Source organism: Theobroma cacao, chromosome 8 (genome assembly GCF_053813885.1).
Source record: "Theobroma cacao isolate CCN51 chromosome 8, ASM5381388v1, whole genome shotgun sequence".
Taxonomy (NCBI): domain Eukaryota; kingdom Viridiplantae; phylum Streptophyta; class Magnoliopsida; order Malvales; family Malvaceae; genus Theobroma; species Theobroma cacao.
In genome coordinates, this window is record NC_142646.1 from 29,166,068 (window position 1) to 29,191,512 (window position 25,445).

At 32.3% G+C, this 25,445-nt stretch overlaps 1 protein-coding gene and 2 long non-coding RNA genes across 3 annotated transcripts; all 3 read left to right on the plus strand.

The window, feature by feature from the left end:
- Positions 1-4,735: 4,735 nt before the first annotated feature.
- Positions 4,736-6,570, plus strand: LOC148761325 (uncharacterized). The gene is made up of 3 exons (XR_016027812.1): positions 4,736-4,843; positions 5,463-5,538; positions 6,402-6,570. It is a non-coding gene; the product is annotated as an uncharacterized LOC148761325 (long non-coding RNA).
- A 5,266-nt stretch (positions 6,571-11,836) lies between these two features.
- LOC148761326 (uncharacterized) lies at positions 11,837-15,573 on the plus strand. Its single transcript, XM_088809198.1, has 4 exons — positions 11,837-11,938; positions 12,606-12,679; positions 13,498-13,567; positions 14,143-15,573. The coding sequence occupies exon 4, from the start codon at positions 14,149-14,151 to the stop codon at positions 15,508-15,510; it is 1,362 nt and encodes a 453-aa protein (XP_088665324.1). The 5' UTR covers positions 11,837-11,938; positions 12,606-12,679; positions 13,498-13,567; positions 14,143-14,148; the 3' UTR covers positions 15,511-15,573.
- Positions 15,574-16,630: 1,057 nt separating this feature from the next.
- Positions 16,631-18,404, plus strand: LOC148761327 (uncharacterized). The gene is made up of 3 exons (XR_016027825.1): positions 16,631-16,732; positions 17,399-17,472; positions 18,291-18,404. It is a non-coding gene; the product is annotated as an uncharacterized LOC148761327 (long non-coding RNA).
- The last annotated feature ends 7,041 nt before the right edge of the window (positions 18,405-25,445 follow it).

Consider the following 25,445-nt stretch of genomic DNA (forward strand, 5'->3'; position numbering starts at 1 on the left):
TAAATTTTCGACAGTATAACGTGGCTTTTATTTATTTATCCAGCCTGCATAGTAAAACAACTTACATAAATTTCCCAATGCATTCACAAAATATAGCCACATATACTTATTTCGCATAAGCCATTCCTAGGAAAATATATATTTTTCAAGTCAATTTGTAGCCTCCAATTACTTAATTTCATAATCAATACAATATATTTTTATTTGTCACATTTATTCCTAAAACATCAAAAATCCCGTTTTAATCTCGTTCTCATTTCATAAAATACATAAAGGGCATTTAAAATAAACTCTAGATAATTTACAATAATAATAAGTTTACTCACCGTTTGTACAAACTAAAAGCTTTCTAAGCGCCCCGATCACTACTCGTCGGGTACGACTTCTTTGCCTTTTCCGGAAGGCTCTCCTCCTAGACACATTACAAAAATTTACACAATTCATCACATTGATGCTAAATCACTATATAATTAACTTAAATCCTATACTAATGCATGGTATGAAATGCAATAGCCTAAAATAGCTTAAACGCGGTATTAACCTATTTTTGGCACTTTGCCCGATAAATTGCTAACGCGCTCCATTTTAGCTCTAAATCATCCCATTCTCTCTCCAACATTTCTAACCATTAAATATCAGCCAATAACCTTCTAAAAACAACAAAATCAGCTCACTCCCTTCCTTGGAAAATTCGGCCAAAAATGGGACATTAACTCGGTAAATTTTCTACTTTGTTTTTTTCTATCACGTTTAATCGTTTTTCATCATTTCTCTTCATTTTCCTTAGAATAAAATCAATTCATCATCATTGTACAGCATTGAGCATCCAGCCAAGAGTGGGTATTGTGAAAATTTACTGATTTCTTGCCCAATTTAATTTCTAAACACATTTAACTAACTAAAACTATCAATTTAACTAAAAATCAAAACCTAAAAATTTCAATTTCTCTCTCCTAGAATTTCGTCCAGCCCTTGATATCACTTTTTGATCTCTCTCCTCAAGCATGCTAAATGGAAATAAAGGCATAGGAAAGGTAGGAATCAAGCTAAAATCGAAAAATCTTACCGTTAGACGCGTAAACGGTCGAAAACCGCGAATTTCTCTTTGAATTTTCTTGTTTCTCTTTGGTTTTTCTTTTCTTCTTCCTTTCCTCTCTATTTCCTCTGTTTTTCTTCCTTATGGCTGGCCAGCACTCAAAATTTGGGTTTAAATGGCTGACTTTTCATTAAAATAATATTATTTCATTAAAAAATGCCATGTGTCACTTTCCCATTGGCCCATTTTTAAAATTTCATCCATTTGTTTCCAAATTTTCACCATACACTTGTCTCATACATTCATAGCTTAGATAAAATTCTCAGACTCATCCAAAGTCTCGGTGGAGTAATTTTTCCAATTTACACTTTTGCCCCCGTAAAAGTCAAAAATTACATTTTTGTCCCAAAAATTGAAAAATTGTCCATAAACATATTTTTCACCCCTTATACTCATACCATTCTCCAATTTGTCAAATTTGATCTAAATTCTCTCAAAATCTCAAATTTTATCCGTGGGTGGAAAAATTACGATTTTGCCCCTACACTCCAAAAATACCAGAATTAAACTTTTTCACTTCCTATCATTAAATTATACTCCAAATAGTTAATGTTGGTCAAAAATTTCACTCCATGATCAAATTATTATCTTAGGTGGCAAAATGACGATTTTGCCCTTGAATATCAAAATTTCTAATTTTACCCCAAATGAACCCTCGAACTCCGAACAATCATTTTTAGTCATTCCTGGACTATAAAATATTAAATTTCATCCTACAATTCCTATTTGAACTAGTTCGAGGTTAAATCAACTCAAGTGTACCGTTAGGTACGATATCGGGTTTCGTCTTTTCTTATGTGCTTTCCTAGCATAATAACATGCTACTCAGTGCATGTATGTCATGACATGTATTTATAGGGTTGGGTTTTACAAGGTTAGTAATTCAACCCATAGGATTAAGTTAAGAGAGAAATGTAAGATTTAAATGAAATGTTAAGAATATTGTAATCCTAGGCTTTTTTAATTTAATTTTTAGTCCAATATCTTTTTGCTTTGATTATTAGTGATAAATAGGTTTAGCTATAGTTGATTAGTTTTTAGTTTAATTAGTTATTAAAATTTTGATTTTTTTAATAAAATTAAATTATTTTAATTTCAGTACTTAGTAATATACTAAATCAATTTTCTATGGGATTGATACTCTGCTTGCTAATATACTATTTGTCAATATGTATACTTGTGTAGGTAGAATTTTAATTGACAATAATCAATAGTCATTAAGAGTCTGTTTGGCCTAACTTTTTTTAGCTTAAAAGCTATTATCAAGCTCTTATAAAAAATAATAGCTTTTGAAATTAAGCTAATGTTGTTCGGTAAGCTATTTGGCAAAGTAAATTATATAAGCTCTAATTTTGGTTAAAATTACCATAAAGAGTATTAATGTCATCTTCAATCACTTAATAACCCAAAGCGCAATAAGTTTACTTTGAGCTTATAAATGATTTTAAATGGTAAAATCCAAAAAATCCATACAAAAATGCAATAGCTCTCAAACTATGTATAGTAGTAATAGTATTAAATTCTAGTTAATTTAGCAAGCAATCGGACCATGATGCTTCAATTCTTCAAGAAAGAAGAGAAAAGAGAAAACGATGTATTTGACATTAAAATCTTTTTTTGTGAAGAATAGAGAAAACCTTTAAATAGTATCTAAATGCAGCGTTGAATTTTGGGTCTTATTTTCTCTTAACTTTTATAAGAACAAAAAAATCCTAGATTTTTCCTATTGCTGGGTTTTCTATTTTTTTTTCTAGTAGTCTTTGTAGAGAGAGGTAGTGGAAAGGGAGATCGCGATTTGCATTGGAGAAAGATGATTTGTAGAAGGAGGGAGAGGAGAGGGAGATCGATTGTAAGAGAGGGAGTATTTTTTAAAAAGTTTGTGTATTTTAAAAGAAGAGAAGAGAAAGCTCTTCTCTAAAGCTTTTCTATAAGGTTTTTTTAAAAAAAAATTTTGTGCTTTAAAAAAAATTACTTTTTTTTAAAAAAGTTTTTCAAAATCTTATTTGGTTTAGCTTCTACTTTTAAGAGATAGATAAGTTGAAAAAAAGTCAAGCCAAGCAAGCACTAAGCACAAATTTGCAACCTCTTTATCTCCTTCATTCTGAAGTTCATCATAATTACTTATTACACCTATCATTTCTTTTCCTTTTGAAGTTTTAGAGTACCTTTTCCTCGTAATTTGACAATCATATCTTGTGTGCCTTGTTTTTCCATAATCATAGCATGTCATGCAGTTTTTGCTTAAACTTTACAATGAATGTTTCCCAAAAAGTCTTTTGTTTCCTTCACTTTAATTCTTTCTCATAAATTTGTTGAATATTCTTGTTAACAGGGCTATTTCTTCATCATTGTCTTCTTCCTCCTTTACATCTTCATTTTCTTTAATCCTTTTTTTAAAGTTTTCCTTAACAGCTTTGAGAGTTATTGTTACAACCCAATCTTGGGTTCATGACCATTGCAAGGGTATTAAAGGGAATTTCCTTCTTAACCCATGAAAGCCTAATCAACAAGTAAATCAAGTAATCATACGTATGCCAACATAAACATGATTAATTATATGCAATAAATTAGGTTTAATCATCTTGCACACTCATGTGGTTAACATTTCCGAAGCAAGTAAACATAAATCCAAGCATCGCCCATCTTGTGGAGAATACCACCCATGAGCCATTTTGTGGCAAAATATTCAAAATATAATTATTATAGAGTATTAATCATTGCATGATATAAGCAAGTCAAAATTCATAACAATCCAAAATACAAAGATAGACTCGACTAGATGAGTACGACACCATAAAGAGCTGACTCTTACTGGATACCATAACGAGCACTTACTAGGTCAACCACAGAAGATAGGTCTTCTCAAATGGACAACAAGCCAAGTAATCTCCTAATCTAAAAAAAATAGTGGGTAATAACGTGTGAGCCACAAAAACTCTATGAGTAGATACAGGGAGGAGTATTTAGAAAATACATGTAAAGTCCGATCTTATAAAATACTTGTCATGACATACATGTGATGATAGCATGATTGCATGCTAGGAGAGTCTCGAAAAATTTACAAAAATAAGTACTGTACCTAAAGGTACAACAAAGTTGATTTAAGCCTCAAACTAGATCAAATAGAGAATTTGAGATGAAATTAAGGATATTAAAGTACCAAAATGGTTTAATATGGTGATTTAGAGTTCGAGGATCAATTTGGAGTCAAACCGGAATTTTCACTATCTAGGGGCAAAATGGTTATTTGCCACCTGGGGACAAAATGAGAATTTTTAGAAAAGATTTTTTGACCCCATTTGACTTATTAGAGTATGATTTGAGTATTGGAGTATGATTTGAGGTTAAGAAGTGAAAAAAAATTGTAATTCCGGTATTTTTCAAAGCATAAGGGTAAAATGGTAATTTTACCACTCTAGTGGCAAAATTGTAATTTTACACCACCATGACATTTGTCAAGCTCCAGAATTCTACCTATTATTATTTTATGCTATGGATAAATATTAGAGCATTTGTGGTGGTGAGAAAAGGCTTAAAAATTAAGTTAAAACAAGTGGACCAATAAAAATGTGACGTGTAAAAAATTTAATATTTTTATATTGCCATTTAAAAACCAGCCCACACTCTTCCACTCAGCATTTCAAGGCCGACCAGCACCTGCAGAAAAGAGAAGAAAAGATAAGAAAAACCCTAGGGAGGAAAAACTAAGGAAAATTTGTTGAATTTTCAAGAAATTGGTGACTAAAGGTAAGATTTTTAATATTAAGCTTGAAATTCATCTTGCCCATGCATTCTTTTCCATTTTCCATGAATTAAATTAAAGTTTTCATGAGGGGCAATATGCTGGCTAGATTTAGAGAGAGAAAGTTGGTGATGAATTTAGTTGAATTTCAATGTAATTTAGTGTTTTTAGGTGTTTAGTAACATTTAGTATGAAAATTAAGCAAGAAATCCACATGCCCATTATAGAACCTATCTTGGCTGAATTTTATGGGTGAGGATTGATGATGAATTTGGTTGTTTTTCATGCCATTTAGATGTATTTGGTGCTTAGGAATATCGAAAATCGAAAACGGGTACCGAAAAATTTTACTCGCGTTAGTTAGCAATTTGCACCATAATGAGGGATATTTTGGTAATTGCAATTAGAATAGATTTTTATTGAAGTGTGTGAAATTTTGGGGAGTACTGGAAGTGCAATAAATTAATTGGAATCGAATTGGATGTTTAGACCGATTAAATAGTGTATAGTGCGTGATAGGCCGAACACTTCCCATTTCATTGCATGCATTCATATAGAACATAGAATAGTTTTGTGACGATTTAGCATAAGTATATTAAATTTCCTGTTGCACATTATGTATAGATGGTGAGCCCTCGGATAAGGGCAAAGGTATTGCACCCGAGGATCAAGACTAGGAGTGTTGTAAATTCCCGTCAAAGTGAGCAACCACTGTTCATCTTATCTATCTAAAGTATTTTTACAATTGATTTTATGATTTTAAGAATATTGAACCTAAATGAATTTTATGTTCTATGACTAGTAATCGATTTAAGGAATAAGGTTTATGAATTATTTTACAATTCAATAATGTTTTTGAAAATGAGAGTATGTGGAGACCAACCTTTGATGTTGCCTATATATTTAAGTTTACGTACCAATGTTTGGAATTGATGATTTATGAACTGATACGTGATGACATATGTGGCTGGGTTTTTGAGTTGTGAAATATATAAACTGTTGCTTTCCTTTGACAGGCTGGGTAGTATTATGTTAGCCACGTTATGCTGTCAAAATTTTATTGATTGGTGGGTTATTTAATTAGCCACTGCAGTAGGCTGGTTTCCGTGGACCAGCCTATTAGAGGAGCACGATAAACCTCGTTATATTTACCTTAGTAGGAGAGGCGCGAAGGATATCTCCTAAGGTACGATAGAGTTCACTTCACGCCGAACCACCACTTGAGGATGAACTCTGCCAACGCCAAGGGATGGCTAAATTATGTTTTTATGAGTAGTTGTTAACTTAATAAACTTGGCGGACCCGGTTGAATGCCTCGACCAAGGTATCATCGAGTATAATTTTTGGCACGAGCCAAGTTTTTGAGAAAATTATAAGTCGAGATGTGTATTATAATGAAATGTGTTGTTTTATATATATGATTTGAAACAAGTACAAAATGTTGTGGATCATGGTATGATGAAAAGTTAATTGTCTCCATTTACTCGGCTTTAGATGTTAATGACGGACTTTTTTTACTCACTAAGTTTATGAAAACTCACCCTTTCTTTTTAACCATTTCAGGTTCAGGATAATCTGTAGGCAGTCGATTTCATTAAGGATTTCTTTTGGACTTACTTCCTTGAAAATCGTAGGTCTACCTTCTTGCACACTTTTGGTTATCTCGGGACCCATATGTCACTGTAGGATAATTTTGAATACCTGGTTTATTGTATCACTATGTGTATGAATTTATTTTGTTCTCACTCTACAAAAATTATTTATGCATAGTTTTATAAAAATTGTTTTATAAGAAAATAGAATATATTATCAAATATTTTTATTTAGTCAATTAGTCAACTTTTCACTCCAAATGGATGATTTAGATTGCAAAAATTTATTTTTAATCGAAAATGGATATCTTTCCACCATACATTGTATTTTTATCAGGTTTCGAAATTTTCAGGTAAAAATGACCAAAATACTCCTGTGTGGTCAAAATTTTATTTTGATTGTTTTCGATCTAAAATAGTTTATATTCTCTTAAAACTCGATATTTAGTAACTATTGCTCACAGGGGAAGTGGAAAACTGATGCAAGAGCCTTGCGAAGTTTCGGTTGACATACCGGGTAATGAATATTTACCGAGACTTCGCGGCGGTTGTCATGGGCTCGAAGGGAGTGCCGGGTCTTGACAATACACCTTCAAAAATATGCTAATAGAAAGTAAATCCATATATGCAAAACTCGCCTTTTTAGGCAATATACAAATTGAGTCTCTCTTATTAAACGTCCTCACCTGATATCCCTACTTACCGAGCTTGTCAATAGTCACTGGTCGTTAACCTGACTAATTCTATAGCCTTTGAATTTATTATCTTTCAAATAGCCTCAAGAAACATACACTTGTTTACTCACTACAAGATCAATATCTTTCAAACAGTTCAAGGATGAATAGTTTTTTTTTATAAAACATAGTTGTAAAACAATTCATAAACCTTTTTAGAAAAATATTTACAAAATCTGAAAGGCAATCAAAAGTTTGATTAATACATTATTTCAAGAATGTTTAAAACATAATTTGGGTGTCTTCAAGGCTTAGTTTTGAAAACAAAATCATTTCTTCTTTAGAAAAACTTTTGAAAATTTGGCTTAAAAAAAAACCTGATCTATCGATACATGGGGCCTATGTACTGATAGATGACTGCATCTATCAATAGATAAAAGATAAGATGCAATTTTGAAGGTTCTTTGTTGAATCAATTGATATTTCAAAAACAAGTATCGCTAATTTAGCTATAGAAAGCAAAATTTAGCCTAAAACTCATCACTGAAACCTCTACTAAGTTTATAAACCAACCATAGATAAGTACACATAGTTATTGCTTGATCCCATGAAAAAGCCAGTGTAAGGGTTATCACTTGATCTCGTTAAAAAGCAAGAATCCTTTTAATGGATTGGAAATTCATTGGTTGCTAAGAGAGCAGATGTAAGCATTGAAAAGGTTGAACCATTATAAAATCTTTGTGTCTCTTTTTAACTTTTTGCATTATTATTCATTACTTACATTTATCTTAGGAAAATAATTTTACATTGACTTATTGTTTTACACTTAGGAAAATATTTTCACTTTATTATTAATAACTAGCATTTAACTTAAGAAAATATTTTTCTTTGGTATATTAGTTTATGCCTAGTAATTTATAGTTGAAAACTTGTTTTTGATATTAAAAAATATTTTGTGTGAAAAATTTTTGACTTTAATACTTAATTTTTTTAAAAAAATTTTAAATACCAATTCACCCCCTCTTAGTATATTGCTCATTGAGAATTCTACATTAACAATTAGTATCAAAGCTTGGTCTCAAATTTTGTAGGTCTAACCACCTTTGAGAGATCTTTGTAGAAGCTCCAATTGATAAAAATAGAGGTGACAGCAACCATACTTGGTGAAGGGCAATTGATCCAAAGGCTACCCTTTTTTGTAAGTACAAACTATCCTTATTGGAAGAAACATATGGCAATGTTTATTCAATGTATGAACTTAGATGTTTGAAATGTCATTTTAGATGGTCTACATGTTCAAAGTAAGGAAGTGAATGACAAAATAGTGATTAAGTCTAGGAAAGAATATGATCATAAAGATAAGAAATTAATTCAAATAAATTGCAATACTTATAATACTTTTCTTTATGCCTTAAGAGCTAGTGAGTTTAATAAAATGTCTATGTGTGAAAATACAAAACAATTTTGGGATACTTTAGAAACTACTTATGAGGGCACCAACCCAGTCAAAGAATCTGAGATTGGATTGCTTACATATGATTATGAGCTTTTTAGGATGAAAGAAGGTGAGTCAATTAATGACATGTCTGAAAGATTTACTAATATTGTAGAAAGTTTAAAAGCCTTAAGAACAAAATTCCTAAATGCACAACTTGTAATGAAAATCCTTTATAACCTACCAGAATCTTGGAGACCTAAAGTCATGACTATAGAAGAGGCTAAAAACCTAAATAATTTTAAGCTAGAAGAGCTCATAGGTTCCTTTCTTATTTATGAAATGACACTTAGACATGAAAGTATGAGAAAAACCTAAGAAAGAAGAGATCAAACAAAAAAGAATAACCCTTAATCTATAGTTGAGGAAGAAGAAAGAAACACTAAGAGGAAAAGTGAAAATGAGGAAGACATAGCCATGCTAGCTAGAAAATTGAATAAATTTACGAAGAAAAACCTTAAAAATAGAAAACCTACAAGAAAAGATATGCCTAAGAAAGAACATGCAAGAGATCACTTGATATGTTTTGATTGAAAAAGGCCTGATTACATAAATATGAATGTCCCAACAACAACATGAGGAACACTTCAAGAAAATTTAAGAAGAAATGGATGATAGTAACTTAGGGCAATAGTGATCACTCCAAAGATGAGGAAAAAGATGAAGTTGCAAACTTTTATCTCATGACACTTGATGATTACAAGACCTACGAAGCATCACCATATCTTGAGCCTCTATATTTCAATGGTGAAGATTTTCATGTTTAGAGATATAGATAATGACACTTCATTATTGCAAATGATTATCAAACATATAAGCAACTTGAATATGGTCCGTACAAAATAGAGAAAGACATGACAAATCGGAATTCACATGATCTTGATCTGATTGAACCCAATGCCAAAACTATGCATATTATCCTTAGAGCTCTTAGAGAAAGGTAATACAATTAAGTTCAAAATTGTGGTTGTGCCAAAGAAATATAAGACAAGCTACAAGAGCTACATGGACAACCACTTGAAAGTGAACTAGAAGAAGATGTTTTCATGGATGAAAGCTCTTTAAGTGACAATGAAGAGAACATCGGATTTTGAAATTCAAGATCAAACTATGAGGTAGGATCTTCTTCCCATATTCTTATGGATAGTGATTTGGCAAATTTGTTTGAAGACTTAACTCTTACATTTCAAGATCTAAGCTTAAGTTAAAAGGAGAAAATTTCAAGTCGTAGACTTGAAAATGAATCAGTGGTAGAAGAAAACAATCAATTGAAAATTGATGTTGAAATACTCCAAAGAAATTATGATCAATTAGAAAAAGAAAATTAAAAATTGAAAAGTATTGTTAAAGGAAAGGAAAGATAAGAAATTAAGAGTAGGAACACTTTTGAACTCATAAATTTCTATTGCACTCATTGTTCAAATTATTGTTTTGTTCATTTGTTTGATGAAACTAACCTTTAAGGATCTAAAGCAATTAGGATAGCAAATATCTAGTGAAATTGATCTTTGTAGGTATCATTAATAAGGAAGAGCAATTTGAATATTGAACATTAAATGAAAAATGGATGATATTTATTTTCTTATCATGTATTGGAGCTAATGTGCATAAACTTCTTGAAATTATGAGTATTTGAAACATATATTGAATATTTATTTCAATACTCATGCTTGACTAGTTCCTTGAATACATGAGTATGAAAGTAACATGTTGAACATTCTATTTAAATACTTATTTATCATATGATCATTGATTATTCCTATATTTACTTCATGATCCATCTAAGGGGAGGTAACATTATACTTTGAAGTAATTAACTTCCTTTTGTTGGAAAAGAATCTAATGAATGCTTAAAGGGGAAAGGACCATTGAGATTATCCTATGATTCTTGAGCAGTTGAAATATTCAATAATGATATTGGTAAAATCTCAACAAGTGGTGTTAATTTGTATTGGTAATATCTCTGAAACACCATATTAAATTTGTGCTTAGTAATGCTTCACATTTGTGCTGGAATAATGATTTTTATGCTTCTTATTATACTTGTTTGTATATAAATTTGTGAATATATTTGCATGATTACTTGATTATTTAGTTGAATGAATATGTGAACATACTAGCATATAAAGTTGCACACATATCACTGAATCATGTTCACATTATATGTGTAGACTTATAAATGCTTTATATTTTACTATGCATATCCAACTTAAATTTAAAAGATAAAACATTCACAATTTGTCTATATATATACATATCTATGTGTGGCATTCTTGATTGATTGATGATATACTCCTTATTAACTTACTTAAAAACATATATAACATGGAGATATATCTTGATTTGTTCATAATATATTGATATATATATTCCATAATATCTTGATTGAATATCTTACATAGAAATATATCTTGGTTGAAATGGATTCCAAACATTCATGATCTGGATGTGAATGAGGCGAATTACTTATCCCCCAGTTGGATAGATGAATTTTTTTAATGAATTGTTCAATTTAAAAAAGAAGCGATCCTTTCTCTCGCTCCATCAGTATCCCTAACTACTTCCTTTTCAGGTGGTGGGGTAAATATCTATGTCAAACCCTACTTTGTAAAATAATTATTACGTCATTTACATGCTCGATAGAATGTTGTATATTTAGGAAGTTCGAGAAATTGTTAAAAGACGATATTGCCCCTAATGGTACCATTGAGTCGATTAAGCCTCGAACTAGTTCAAATAGAAATTTTAAGGTGAAATTAAGAGTTTCACAGTTCAGGGATGACTCAAAATGGTAATTCGGAGTTTGAGGATCAATTTGGAGTCAAACCGAAATTTTCACTATCTAGGGGCAAAATCGTAATTTTTCCACTCACGGATAAATTTTGAGATTTTGAGAGAATTTAGATCACATTTGACAAATTGGAGAATGGTAAGAGTATAAGGGATGAAAAATATGTCTATGGGCATTTTTTTAGTTTTTGGGGCAAAAATGTAATTTTTCACTTTACGGGGGTAAAAGTGTAATTTTTAAAAATTTACCCCACCAAAACTTTGGAAAAGTCTAGAAATTTCATGGAAGACATGGATAAGTGAAGAGGATTGAGTGGTAGAAAAATAAAGTCAAAAAGATGACTAGAAAAAAATAAAATAATAAAATATTCAAAAGGTAAATAAAATAATAATATTTTATTAAGCCTATTAAAAGGCTTGAAAATTCCAGAATTATTCATTGGGAGGGTCAGCCAAAACCAGCAGGAGAGAGAGAGAAATAAGAACAAACCCTAGAGTGAGAAAATTCAAAGAAAAAGTGTGATTTTTCAAGGAATCAAGTGTTTAAAGGTATGATTTTTCAAGCTTAGCTTAAGATTTATCATTTCCATGCATTTCTCCTTATTTTCTATGGTTAAATTATGTGTTTTGATGATGGATTCAAATCTGATCATATGGGTTTAGAGAGAGAAAGTTGTTAGATTAATTTGATTTTGAACTATGTTAGTGTTTAGTGTTAGTTTAGCATGTTTATGAGTAAAACAACAAGAAAAATATTCATTTTCTCCATGAATTTCTCTAGGCTGAATCTAGCCAATGGTGTGTGAGGATGAGGTTGACTTTATTTTAAGAGAATTAGATGGAAAAATGATGAATTATGAGGTTGGAAATTAAATGGGAATTTTTGGTGCAAAAAAAAAAAAAAATTGAAATTTCTACCCACTAGGGGTAAAAGCGTAATTTGTGATCCGAACTGATAAATTGGACCACATTCATAGTCATTGAGGTATTGTGGATATAATTGGATAATTGAAATTGAAATGGATGGAATTGGAGTTGAATTGGAGATTTTAGAAATTTACACCGTATATAGGCAAGTTAGGTCGGACACTGTGATTAAGCAAATGTCCAAACATTTCACACCCTATCTAGTGCATACGCATGGATAAGAGCCTGAAATAATATATATTGATTTGACACAAATTATTGAATTTTTTGTGTCATGTATTGTGGATAGGTGGTGAGCTATTTGATACGGGTAAAAGACTACACCCGAGGACCGAGAATAGGAGTATATCTACTCCTAGTACAGTGAGTAAACTTACTATCGTCTTAATTATCTAGAGTAGATTTATATAATTGTGTGATTTTATGGAAAAATGGTTTAATTGGAAAATTATTGTGTTTTATGGTAAAATGGGATTTTATAAAATAATTTTATAATATTTTTGAAAATTTAATAATGATTTCAAAAATAGAGTAATTGGAGACCTATACTATGATTGTGTTGTTTATCCATGATTTTACATTAATGGCTTATGACAAATGTGGGTATGACTGGTTATTTTTATGATTTTAAGAATATGTGAACTGCTTTATTTGCCTTGAATGTGTTAAGTGAGCTATGTCATACTATTGTGATTTTATTGGTTGGTGGATTATAAAGTGGGCACTGCAGTGACGGGGGTTCCGTGGGCCAGCCTAATTAGAGGGGCACGGTTCCCAATTATTGAGCTTACCTCGATTGGAGAGGCGCGTAGGATAACTCCCGAGGTAGGATTTGAGTACACTTCACGCTGGCCACCACGTGAAGTTGGGACTCAGCCAACGCCAAGGAACGGCTGTGTTGTCAGAGGTGAAATGTGTTTGTGTGTGTGACAATAAACAGCCTTGGCGGTCTCGGTAAGATGCTTTCGCGAGGTATCCCCGAGAATGGATTTTTGGCAAGAGCCAAGTTTTTGAAAAGTGCATAAGCCATGTTGAGTAATTAGATGAAATCCAATTATTTATATGGGTTGAGATGAATTATTTTAATTGTCTCCTATTACTCAGCTTTAGATTATTTTGATGATGTTTGTCTACTCACTGGGATTTTATAATCTCACCCCTTCTTCCTATACATTTTTCAGGCTCAGAATAGGCAGTAGACTGTCAATTGCATCGAGAAGTAAATTTCGGAGTTGCATCCTAGAAAGCAAGGTTATAGACTTAAACCTTCTCAGTTATTTGGGGGCTCACGTGTCATTGTAATTTAAATTGCATACTCTAGTTTTCTATATTATAGTATGTATAAATTTATTTTATTTTTATGTGCAGAAAATTAATTTTTTTTTATGTTTCAAAAATATACATATATATATATATATATATATATTGTTTTACATGAAAATAGATTATTTTAATTAATATTTTTAGTTTATTTTATTATTCAAAAAAAAAAAAAGAAAAGGAAAGAGAGAGAGGAATGGAAAAACTGGTACAAAAGCCTTGCGAGGTCTCGAAAGGCGTTAGGGGGAAGAATGTCTATCGAGGCTTCGCGGCGGTTGTCACGGGCTCGATGGGAGTTCCGGGTCGTGACAATTCGATTGGTATCAGAGCTTTTGGTTAACAAAGCATGGTTTTAAAGTTTTTGATTTTTATAGTTATTTTTAGAATTCACACTGGCACTGTGTGGCCCCGGGTTGAGTTAAACTAGGTTAAGTTAAGTTGGGTTAGGTAGAGTTGCATGTATGTAGAGTTTGAGATTACTTAAACTTGCCTCGTTTCCTTTTTAGATTACCATGCCTCCTCGACGTGAGCGCCCACTCCCTACTAGATCAGCTAGGAGGGGCAGAGGTCGTCTTAGGCAGGGTCAGCCAGACCTTAGAGGAGAGGAATCGACTGTGTCTCCTTTTCGAGCAACACTTGCTGCTGAACCGGTAGAGATTCCTCCGCCACCTACTGGCATTCCTGCCGTGTCTTCTGAGGTAATCCAGGCAATGGCAGCCTTCTTTACCGCAATGGCTGGTCAAGCTCAGACTAGTCAGGTCCCACCTGTAGTGCCACCAGTTACTCCTTCAGTTCCATTGGCACATGATGTCTCTATTTCTAAAAAGCTGAAGGAGGCTAGACAACTGGGTTGCGTGTCCTTTGTGGGTGAGTTGGACGCCACCGCAGCTAAGGATTGGATTAATCAGGTTTCAGAGACACTCTCTGATATGAGATTGGAGGATGAGATGAAGCTGATAGTGGCTACGAGGTTATTGGAGAAGAGAGCCCGTACATGGTGGAATTCGGTGAAGTCCCGTTCCACTATTCTCCTAACTTGGTCAGACTTTCTGAGGGAATTTGATAGTCAATATTATACCCATTTCCATCAAAAAGAGAAGAAGAGAGAATTTTTGAGTCTGAAGCAGGGGAATTTAACTATAGAAGAGTATGAGACTCAATTTAACGAGCTGTTGTCTTATGTGCCTGATTTAGTGAGGACTGAACAGGATCAGGCCGATTATTTCGAGGAAGGGCTCCGCAATGAGATAAGAGAGCGAATGACTGTGACAGGTAGGGAGCCCCATAAAGAGGTAGTACAAATGGCCTTAAGGGCTGAGAAGCTCGCAAATGAAAATAGGAGAATGCGAGCTGAGTTGGCAAAAAGGAAAAATCTGAATATGTCCTCCAGTCAGCCACTAAAGAGGAGCAAAGGCTCATTTGTTTCAGGGAGTGCTCCTTCTGTTTCGGTAACATCCTCTCGACCATCATTTTCACAAATGCAGCAGAGGCCTCCGAGATTCAGCGGATCTGCAGTGACTACTTCTGAAAAAAGTTTCGGAGGTTTTGATAGATGTAGAGAATGTGGAAGATTTCATGGCGGGGTGTGTTGGGGGCCTTTGCGATGTTTTCATTGTGGCCAGACGGGTCACTTTAGAACTAATTGTCCACAGTTAGGACAGGCCACTGTAGCTGCTCTATCTTCATCAACTCGTACGGACTTGCAGATGAGAGATTCCTCTGGAGCACAACCGAGACAGGGAGTAGCTATTCGGCCTGATGTGGAGAGTAACACCCCAGTATACCCACCTTCCAAACCACTGACTCGTGCGTCAACAAAAGTTTTTACGGTAATGGAAGATGAAGCACGAGTCCAACCTAGAGAAAGTGAATGAAAAGTTAGGTGGAAATGTAAGATAATGATAAGAGATGTAAATACTAAGTTCTGAGAGTGTAAATAAAGCTTTTAAGAATAATATAATAAATGAGTTTATGTAAAATATCGCTATGGAATTTTCTTAATGTATTGTGGAAATTGGAGTTCAGAAATGCATAAGACATGAAAGATGAATCTTTGAGGCATTGATGAGAATGAAAGTGCAACCCCACATGTGTAGGGATTAGTAATATGGGTAACTAAAGTGAAGAATGATCCTGAGTGGTTCAAGATTTAAATTTCATGTATGATGAGTGATGTAGGTAGAGCAACGAAAAGAACATCTCAATAGTTAAAGGATTGTGGAAGAATGCTCAAACGAAGGAGATGACATGAGATGTTGAATATTGGATAAAAACTAATACCCCTATCTTTTCTTGGAGTTTGATAAGTGAAATTTTGGGGACAAAATTTTTTTTAAGGGGGGTAGTGTTGTCAAACCCTACTTTGTAAAATAATTATTACGTCATTTACATGCTCGATAGAATGTTGTATATTTAGGAAGTTCGAGAAATTGTTAAAAGACGATATTGCCCCTAATGGTACCATTGAGTCGATTAAGCCTCGAACTAGTTCAAATAGAAATTTTAAGGTGAAATTAAGAGTTTCACAGTTCAGGGATGACTCAAAATGGTAATTCGGAGTTTGAGGATCAATTTGGAGTCAAACCGAAATTTTCACTATCTAGGGGCAAAATCGTAATTTTTCCACTCACGGATAAATTTTGAGATTTTGAGAGAATTTAGATCACATTTGACAAATTGGAGAATGGTAAGAGTATAAGGGATGAAAAATATGTCTATGGGCATTTTTTTAGTTTTTGGGGCAAAAATGTAATTTTTCACTTTACGGGGGTAAAAGTGTAATTTTTAAAAATTTACCCCACCAAAACTTTGGAAAAGTCTAGAAATTTCATGGAAGACATGGATAAGTGAAGAGGATTGAGTGGTAGAAAAATAAAGTCAAAAAGATGACTAGAAAAAAATAAAATAATAAAATATTCAAAAGGTAAATAAAATAATAATATTTTATTAAGCCTATTAAAAGGCTTGAAAATTCCAGAATTATTCATTGGGAGGGTCAGCCAAAACCAGCAGGAGAGAGAGAGAAATAAGAACAAACCCTAGAGTGAGAAAATTCAAAGAAAAAGTGTGATTTTTCAAGGAATCAAGTGTTTAAAGGTATGATTTTTCAAGCTTAGCTTAAGATTTATCATTTCCATGCATTTCTCCTTATTTTCTATGGTTAAATTATGTGTTTTGATGATGGATTCAAATCTGATCATATGGGTTTAGAGAGAGAAAGTTGTTAGATTAATTTGATTTTGAACTATGTTAGTGTTTAGTGTTAGTTTAGCATGTTTATGAGTAAAACAACAAGAAAAATATTCATTTTCTCCATGAATTTCTCTAGGCTGAATCTAGCCAATGGTGTGTGAGGATGAGGTTGACTTTATTTTAAGAGAATTAGATGGAAAAATGATGAATTATGAGGTTGGAAATTAAATGGGAATTTTTGGTGCAAAAAAAAAAAAAATTGAAATTTCTACCCACTAGGGGTAAAAGCGTAATTTGTGATCCGAACTGATAAATTGGACCACATTCATAGTCATTGAGGTATTGTGGATATAATTGGATAATTGAAATTGAAATGGATGGAATTGGAGTTGAATTGGAGATTTTAGAAATTTACACCGTATATAGGCAAGTTAGGTCGGACACTGTGATTAAGCAAATGTCCAAACATTTCACACCCTATCTAGTGCATACGCATGGATAAGAGCCTGAAATAATATATATTGATTTGACACAAATTATTGAATTTTTTGTGTCATGTATTGTGGATAGGTGGTGAGCTATTTGATACGGGTAAAAGACTACACCCGAGGACCGAGAATAGGAGTATATCTACTCCTAGTACAGTGAGTAAACTTACTATCGTCTTAATTATCTAGAGTAGATTTATATAATTGTGTGATTTTATGGAAAAATGGTTTAATTGGAAAATTATTGTGTTTTATGGTAAAATGGGATTTTATAAAATAATTTTATAATATTTTTGAAAATTTAATAATGATTTCAAAAATAGAGTAATTGGAGACCTATACTATGATTGTGTTGTTTATCCATGATTTTACATTAATGGCTTATGACAAATGTGGGTATGACTGGTTATTTTTATGATTTTAAGAATATGTGAACTGCTTTATTTGCCTTGAATGTGTTAAGTGAGCTATGTCATACTATTGTGATTTTATTGGTTGGTGGATTATAAAGTGGGCACTGCAGTGACGGGGGTTCCGTGGGCCAGCCTAATTAGAGGGGCACGGTTCCCAATTATTGAGCTTACCTCGATTGGAGAGGCGCGTAGGATAACTCCCGAGGTAGGATTTGAGTACACTTCACGCTGGCCACCACGTGAAGTTGGGACTCAGCCAACGCCAAGGAACGGCTGTGTTGTCAGAGGTGAAATGTGTTTGTGTGTGTGACAATAAACAGCCTTGGCGGTCTCGGTAAGATGCTTTCGCGAGGTATCCCCGAGAATGGATTTTTGGCAAGAGCCAAGTTTTTGAAAAGTGCATAAGCCATGTTGAGTAATTAGATGAAATCCAATTATTTATATGGGTTGAGATGAATTATTTTAATTGTCTCCTATTACTCAGCTTTAGATTATTTTGATGATGTTTGTCTACTCACTGGGATTTTATAATCTCACCCCTTCTTCCTATACATTTTTCAGGCTCAGAATAGGCAGTAGACTGTCAATTGCATCGAGAAGTAAATTTCGGAGTTGCATCCTAGAAAGCAAGGTTATAGACTTAAACCTTCTCAGTTATTTGGGGGCTCACGTGTCATTGTAATTTAAATTGCATACTCTAGTTTTCTATATTATAGTATGTATAAATTTATTTTATTTTTATGTGCAGAAAATTAATTTTTTTTTATGTTTCAAAAATATACATATATATATATATATATATTGTTTTACATGAAAATAGATTATTTTAATTAATATTTTTAGTTTATTTTATTATTCAAAAAAAAAAAAGAAAAGGAAAGAGAGAGAGGAATGGAAAAACTGGTACAAAAGCCTTGCGAGGTCTCGAAAGGCGTTAGGGGGAAGAATGTCTATCGAGGCTTCGCGGCGGTTGTCACGGGCTCGATGGGAGTTCCGGGTCGTGACAATCTATATGTGCCTTGATTGCATTAGTCGAATATATTTTTTTATGCTTTAATTGAATATCTTGAGTAGAAATATATTGTGACTTACTTATACATATTGCTCTTAGCATGTGCTAAATGAGTATATTTCCCAACCTATGCCTTGCTTGATTATATATTGATTGGAAATATATCTTGATTTAATGCCTTCATACTATGATGATTGGATATATTTCTTGATCTATTGATTGAATATTTGCATGAAAATATACCTTACTGTTTTGATTTGATGGTAAGATATCATTATCAAACTTAATGCTTATTTATATTTAATGATTATCACTAACCATTGTTTCTTGAGTTTAAGTTCTTAAAGCTTACATTTTTTAATTATTTTAATATAACAAAAAGGGGGAGAAGGTTTATGAGCACATTGAAATGCTCTTATATTAGTTGAATCTTGAAACATTTTGAACCTCATGCATAAATAGAGAGAAAGAATTTTCAAAATTCATATTCATTTCTTCTACCTTTCTCATGTACACTTAAATGTTTTTAACAAAGGCATAGAGACTAATTAAGTTAGGGGGAGGTTTCAAGAAATTTCAAATGCAATATGCTAATATTTTTCTCATGTCAAAAAAAGGGAGATTGTTAGTCTTGAGTTACATCGTGTTTTGATTTAACAAAAATCACATATTATCTTGAACTTAATGTCAACTATTTGAAATTGTCTCAAATATATTTTTAATTTCCGAAGGTTACATAATTGTTTGAAAAGCCATGCATCATTAGAACATATCATAAATGCTTTCAAACAATGCATATTCAACTAAGAAAGCAAAGGCAAACATGCCTTGAAATGTTATTTGAAGGTAGGAACAAAGCGAGGAAGAAATAGTTGAAAAGAAGCATCAAAAAGCTGAGGAAACCTCAAGACACAAGTCAAGAGTCGATCTTAAAAAGGCTCAAGTTGATCCAAAGGTAGAAAGGATGCAAAATTTAAAGGATATAAAGTCATAGTCGACCTTGAAATGTCTAAAGTAAACCTTGACAAGTCAAAAGCATGAAAAAGTTGATCTTAGATAGACATAGTCGACTATATAGGAGGCATAGTTGATTATAGCAGCTCAAATTTGCACAAAACATACTCTCAAGAGTTGGATCGAGTAAAAGAAGGTCGTACTCGACTATGATGCCCTAAATTGATAAATTTGAAGAACATAGACGACCTTTAAACTTCATCAATGGTCGAATTTGATTCAAACTAGTGTTGACTCTCTAAACTCGTACCAACTATAAATAGCTGCATTTGAGCTATTTGGAAGTAAGAGAAGCCCTAAACCAAAGCTTTAAACCCTAGAGAGACCTCCAAAAAGTTATCCTCACTCTCTAGCTTCATTGTAGTCTTCCACCACGTTTACAAAAATTGAACACTTGCTTGATTTGAGTTGATATTTCTTCTCTCACTACACACAAGCTTAAAGTCTTAGCACCCAACCTTTGTAGAGGCATTTTCTTGTTGAAATTTGTACCTCATTGTAAAGGTTCTAGCTTTATCTTGAAAGTTATTTGTAAGGGTTTGTGGTTGAGCTCATAAAGCTCATTGTTGGTGGGTTTTCGCTTGATCCCATTAAAAAGTAAGAATTCCTTTGTGAATTGTGTAAAGGTTATCGTTTGATCTCGTGAAAAAGTCAGTGTAAGGGTTATCACTTGATCTTGTTAAAAAACAAGAATCCTTTAGTGGATTGGCAATTCCTCAATTGCCAAGGGAGAAGATGTAGGCATAAAACAAGTCGAACCACTATAAAATATTTGTCTGTTTTAACTTTCCACATTATTATTCATTACTTACATTTGCCTTAGGAAAATAGTTTTACATTGATTTATTGTTTTACACTTAAGAAATATTTTCACTTTATTATTCGTAGCTAACATGTAACTTATGAAAGTATTTTTCTTTGGTATATTATTTTTATGCTTAGTAATTTATTGTTGAAAACTTGTTTTTGATATTAGAAAATATTTTTGGGTGAAAAAGTTTTGATTTTTATACTTAGTTTTTAAAAAGAATTTTTAAATATCAATTCACCCCGTTCTTGGTATATTACCCCTTGAGATTTCTACACTAACACCATTAACAAATATTGTCACGACCCGATACTCCCCTCGAGCCCGTGACAACCGTCACGGTGTCTCGGTAGACACTCATTGCCCGGAATGTCAACCCGAAACCCCACAAGGCTTTACTATCAGTTTCTCTATTCCCTTGTGAGCAACCATTGTCAAATATCGTGTTCTAAAAGATTTTAAGCTGTTTCCAACTTTAAACAAATAAAATATTAATTTTTCGTCTCATAGGGGTATTTTGGTCATTTTTCTCAAAAATTTTGAAACTGGCTAAAACGTAATATACAAGTACAAAACACATAATTCATATTCAAAATGAGTTTAAAAGTCTAAAATCTTCATTTAAAACGAAATTATGGTTATTTGAATATATTAAGAAAATAAAAGAAATATTAAGTAAAATATTCTATTTTCTTATAAAACAATATTTATAGAGTTATACGTGAATAATTTTTATAGCGTAAAAGCTAAATAAATTTATACATACTTAAATACAATAAGCCAAAATATTTAATTTAATTTACAATAACAAGAGGGCCCCCGAACAAACAAAAGTAAAAAGGACTGTGAACCTACGGTTTGGAAAAATGCAGATCCAACGGTAGTCCTCGATGAGATCAGCTATCTACAGTCTATACTGAACCTGAAATGGGTGGAAAGGAGGGTGGTGAGATTATAAAATCCCAATGAGTAAACAGACATCATCATAAACATCTAGAGTTAAGTACATGGAGACAATAAAGTAAATCATCATAAATTGAGTTATAGCATTAGAACACATTTTGTTTAAAACACGTAAAGAGGCTTATAAATCTCATAAAAATCTAGGCTTGTGCCATAAATTCATTCTCGGAGGCACCTTGGCCGAGGCATCCTACCGAGACCGCCAAGGCTATTAAAATTCACATTTCACATAAATCATGTTTTTGTTTTGAAAATATAGTCATTCCTTGGCGTTGGCTGAGTTCCCCCTCACGTGGTGGTTTAGCGTGAAGTGAACCCTAAACTTTACCCCAGGAGATACCTTACGTGCCTCTCCGTTCGAGGTAAGAATATAATGAGGTTTACCGCGCCCCTCTAAAAGGCTGGTCCACAGAAACCCCCTACTACAGTGATTTATTAATATATAATCCACCATATAATAAAACTCAATAACATGATATGGCAATTTTGTAATTCGCAGTTTTTCAAGGCAACCAAACAATTCGCATTTCAATACAATTGCCAACTAGCCAATCATGCTCGATTTATCATAAGCCAGTCAATTTAAACAATCAAATTGTCACAATTAACAGTCTCCGTGTACTCTATTTTTCAAAATCATTATTAATTCCAAAACAAGTTATAAATTAATTTCATTGAAACTCATTTATTCATAAAACATGAAAATTTACCTTTTTAAATTTCTTTTTCCATAGAATTCATGAAAGCATCTAAAAACCACCCTAGATAATTAAAATGACAGCAAGTTTACTCATAATGTCTAGAATGCAGACTTTCGAAGCACTCTGTCTACTGGTCCTCGGATGTAATTTCCTTGCCTTAATCGGAGGACTCACCACCTTGACACAGTACAAAATCGAGAATTTCACCAAGTTGGTACTAAATCAAAATTAAACTAATTTCGACTACCAATGCATGATATGGAATGCAAAAATGCACTGGTAACTATTTAAACTCAATATTGGCCTAATTCGTCTTATCACCCGATTAAATTCCTAACGCGTCCGTTTAAACTCCAATTTAATTCTTTTCAGTTTCTATACCTCAATTGCACCCAAATTAACTTAATGTCCCTCAGTGTGGTGCAAATTATCAGTCTCGATAGTAAATTACGAAAATACCCCTAGTCGGTAAAAATTCATATTTTTGCTCTGAAAATTCCCATTATTTTTCTAGGCTCATAATTCATCATTTCTTAACCAATTCTACTAGAATAAAAATCAAACTCATCCTCACTCTCTACATGGTAAATTCAGCCATTAATGGTTGTGGGAGAAAATAAATTCTTTTCTGGTTGTTTTATTTCTAAATATACTAAACTAACTAAAAACACTAACATAAATTAAAATCAAATAAATCCAACAACTTTCTCTCTCCTAACCCATTTTGATCAGCCAACAATTCATCATAAAAGCATGCAATTTGAGCATGGAAAATGAAGAGAAATGCTTAAGGAAAATAGATTTCAAGCTTAAGTTGAAAAATCCTACCTTTTTCACTTGTTTTCCTTGATTTTTCACACTTTTTCTCTTGAAATTCCTCACCTAGGTTTTGTTTTTCCTTTCTTTCCCTCTCTTCCTTGCTTGGCCGAATATTTGGGGAATAATGGGCTGATTTGTGCTGATTTTTAAGTTAAATAATAAAATATCCTAAGCTTGACACATGGCATTTTCTAATTGGTCCATTTTTAAAATTTTAAAAATTTAAATATTTTATCTCCACCACATGTTTAGTCAAGGGTGAAAGATGAAGATAAAGGAAGACCATGTGCTGGAAAAAATATCCTGGTGGTGAAAAATTACAATTTTACCCCTGAGGTGGCAAAATTACCATTTTACCCTTATACTCCAAATTATACCGAAATTAAAATTTTTCACTTCTAAACCTCAAATCATACTCCAATAAGTCAAATTATACTCCAATAAGTCAAATGGGGCCAAAAAATTCTTTTCTAAAATTTTCATTTTGTCCCCAAGTGGCAAATGACCATTTTGCCTCTAGTTAGTGAAAATTCTGATTTGACTCCAAATTGATCCTCAAACTCCAAATTACCATTTTAAGTCATCCATGAACTGTGAAACTCTTAATCTCACATTAAAATTCCTATTTGATCTAGTTCGAGGATTAAATAAACTTTGTTGTACCTCTAGGTACAATACCGACTTTTGTAAATTTTTCGGAACTCTCCTAGCATGCAATCATGCTATCATCACATGTATGTCATGAATAGTATTTTATAAGGTTGGGCTTTACAAATATTCTTGCCCATAAAGCTTGGGTTTAATACGATACGAGAAGACACGAAGTGAAACAAGTTTGGGTTTAATTTTATTGTGTTTCATGTCTTAATCATGTTGATATGATTAACACGTTTAAACATGTTTAATTAATTGTGTTATAGTGTTTAAAGGTATATAAGTGACATATTTAATGTTAATGATGGATTTTATCAACATGATAATGAATTTTATGTATGTTATTTATGTTAAACTTTATTATATTTGATGTTATTATTATTTTGTTATAATTGTTTTTATAATTTTTTATTTTAAATTTAAATAATAAAATTATATTTAATTGTAAATATTTTAAGTTAATCGTGTTAAACATGTTAAAAAACAATTATGTTAATCATTTAATCATATTTATTAATCCTGTCAGATTATATAAAAAATCTTGACACGTTTAATAAATGTGTGATTAAACATGTCAGTCGTGTCGTGTTACACGATTATTAACTGTAACCGTATATGTGTTTCAGATACTAACACGAATAATTATTTGTATCGTGTTTGTGTTTAATTTTATTGTATTTCGTGTCTTAATCACGTTAACACAATTTAAACATGAAAACACGAATTGTCAGAGCTACCTATACTAGGAGGGAATGTTCTAAGTCAATCTATAAATACTTAGTCCTATAATGTGTTTGGATTGCATTATCAATAGAAATTGAGTGAACTCTTGGAGTTTTTCTTCTAAACTCTGCATCTCCTAGTGGATTCTAGCTAGTTAAGTGATGAGTTTCTTTATATGAAGATCGATGTCCCTCGGCGGACTTCCCTAGGGTGGGAAACTTGTTTATCTTATTTATTTTTCTTTTTTTGGAGTTTTAATTTCCATATCAAATGATATCAGAGTTTCAAATTGATCATGATTACCGAACGTCGTCGTTACAGTAGTAATACAAACACAACTTGTTTATGAGAGAAATCTTAGATATGCGAAGAATGACGAATCACGAAGATAAGAGTAAAATACAAGATTTTATGGGATCGGAGTCTTGTTTTAGTAAACAGCCCTATGTTCTAAGGAAGAGCCAATTTATTATCCCTTAAGCTTGAAAGCTGAAGTCAGTACACTTCTTTGGATGGGTCCAGCTCAAATCTGATATTTAATCAAATCATCAAACACTTGGCAGATTGAAAAGGATGTCAATATTTCTAAAATCATTGTCTTTAAATTAGTGAATTAATTCATTCTAATCAACCGTCTACGTCATGAATTGATTTATTTTGGACTTGTGCACCCACACCCACTTTATGTCAAAATATTGCCACACAAGATTTGTCTTTAATGTTATCAAATGTAATGATTGCTTCATTTTTATTTTTGATATCCTCTTTAATTTTTGAATTCTTTGTTTTTTGTGTTTTATTCAATATTTATTTTTGCATTTTATTGTTTATTCATTTTTTTTACAGAATAAAATATAAAGATATCAATCAAATAGAATCTGAATAGTAATTATATGGCCAATAAGAGTCATACAAAAGACAAACATAAAGTGACTAAAGATTTTTGCTACGATAGAGAAAGAAGGTCGAGAAAAGCAATTTTTTTTTCTAATTTAGGAAAAAATTAAGTAAATTTTTCTAGA

Bases quoted from the DNA above. Each gene is read 5' to 3' on its own strand.
- LOC148761326 (XM_088809198.1), top strand. From the start codon at position 14,149: ATGCCTCCTCGACGTGAGCGCCCACTCCCTACTAGATCAGCTAGGAGG.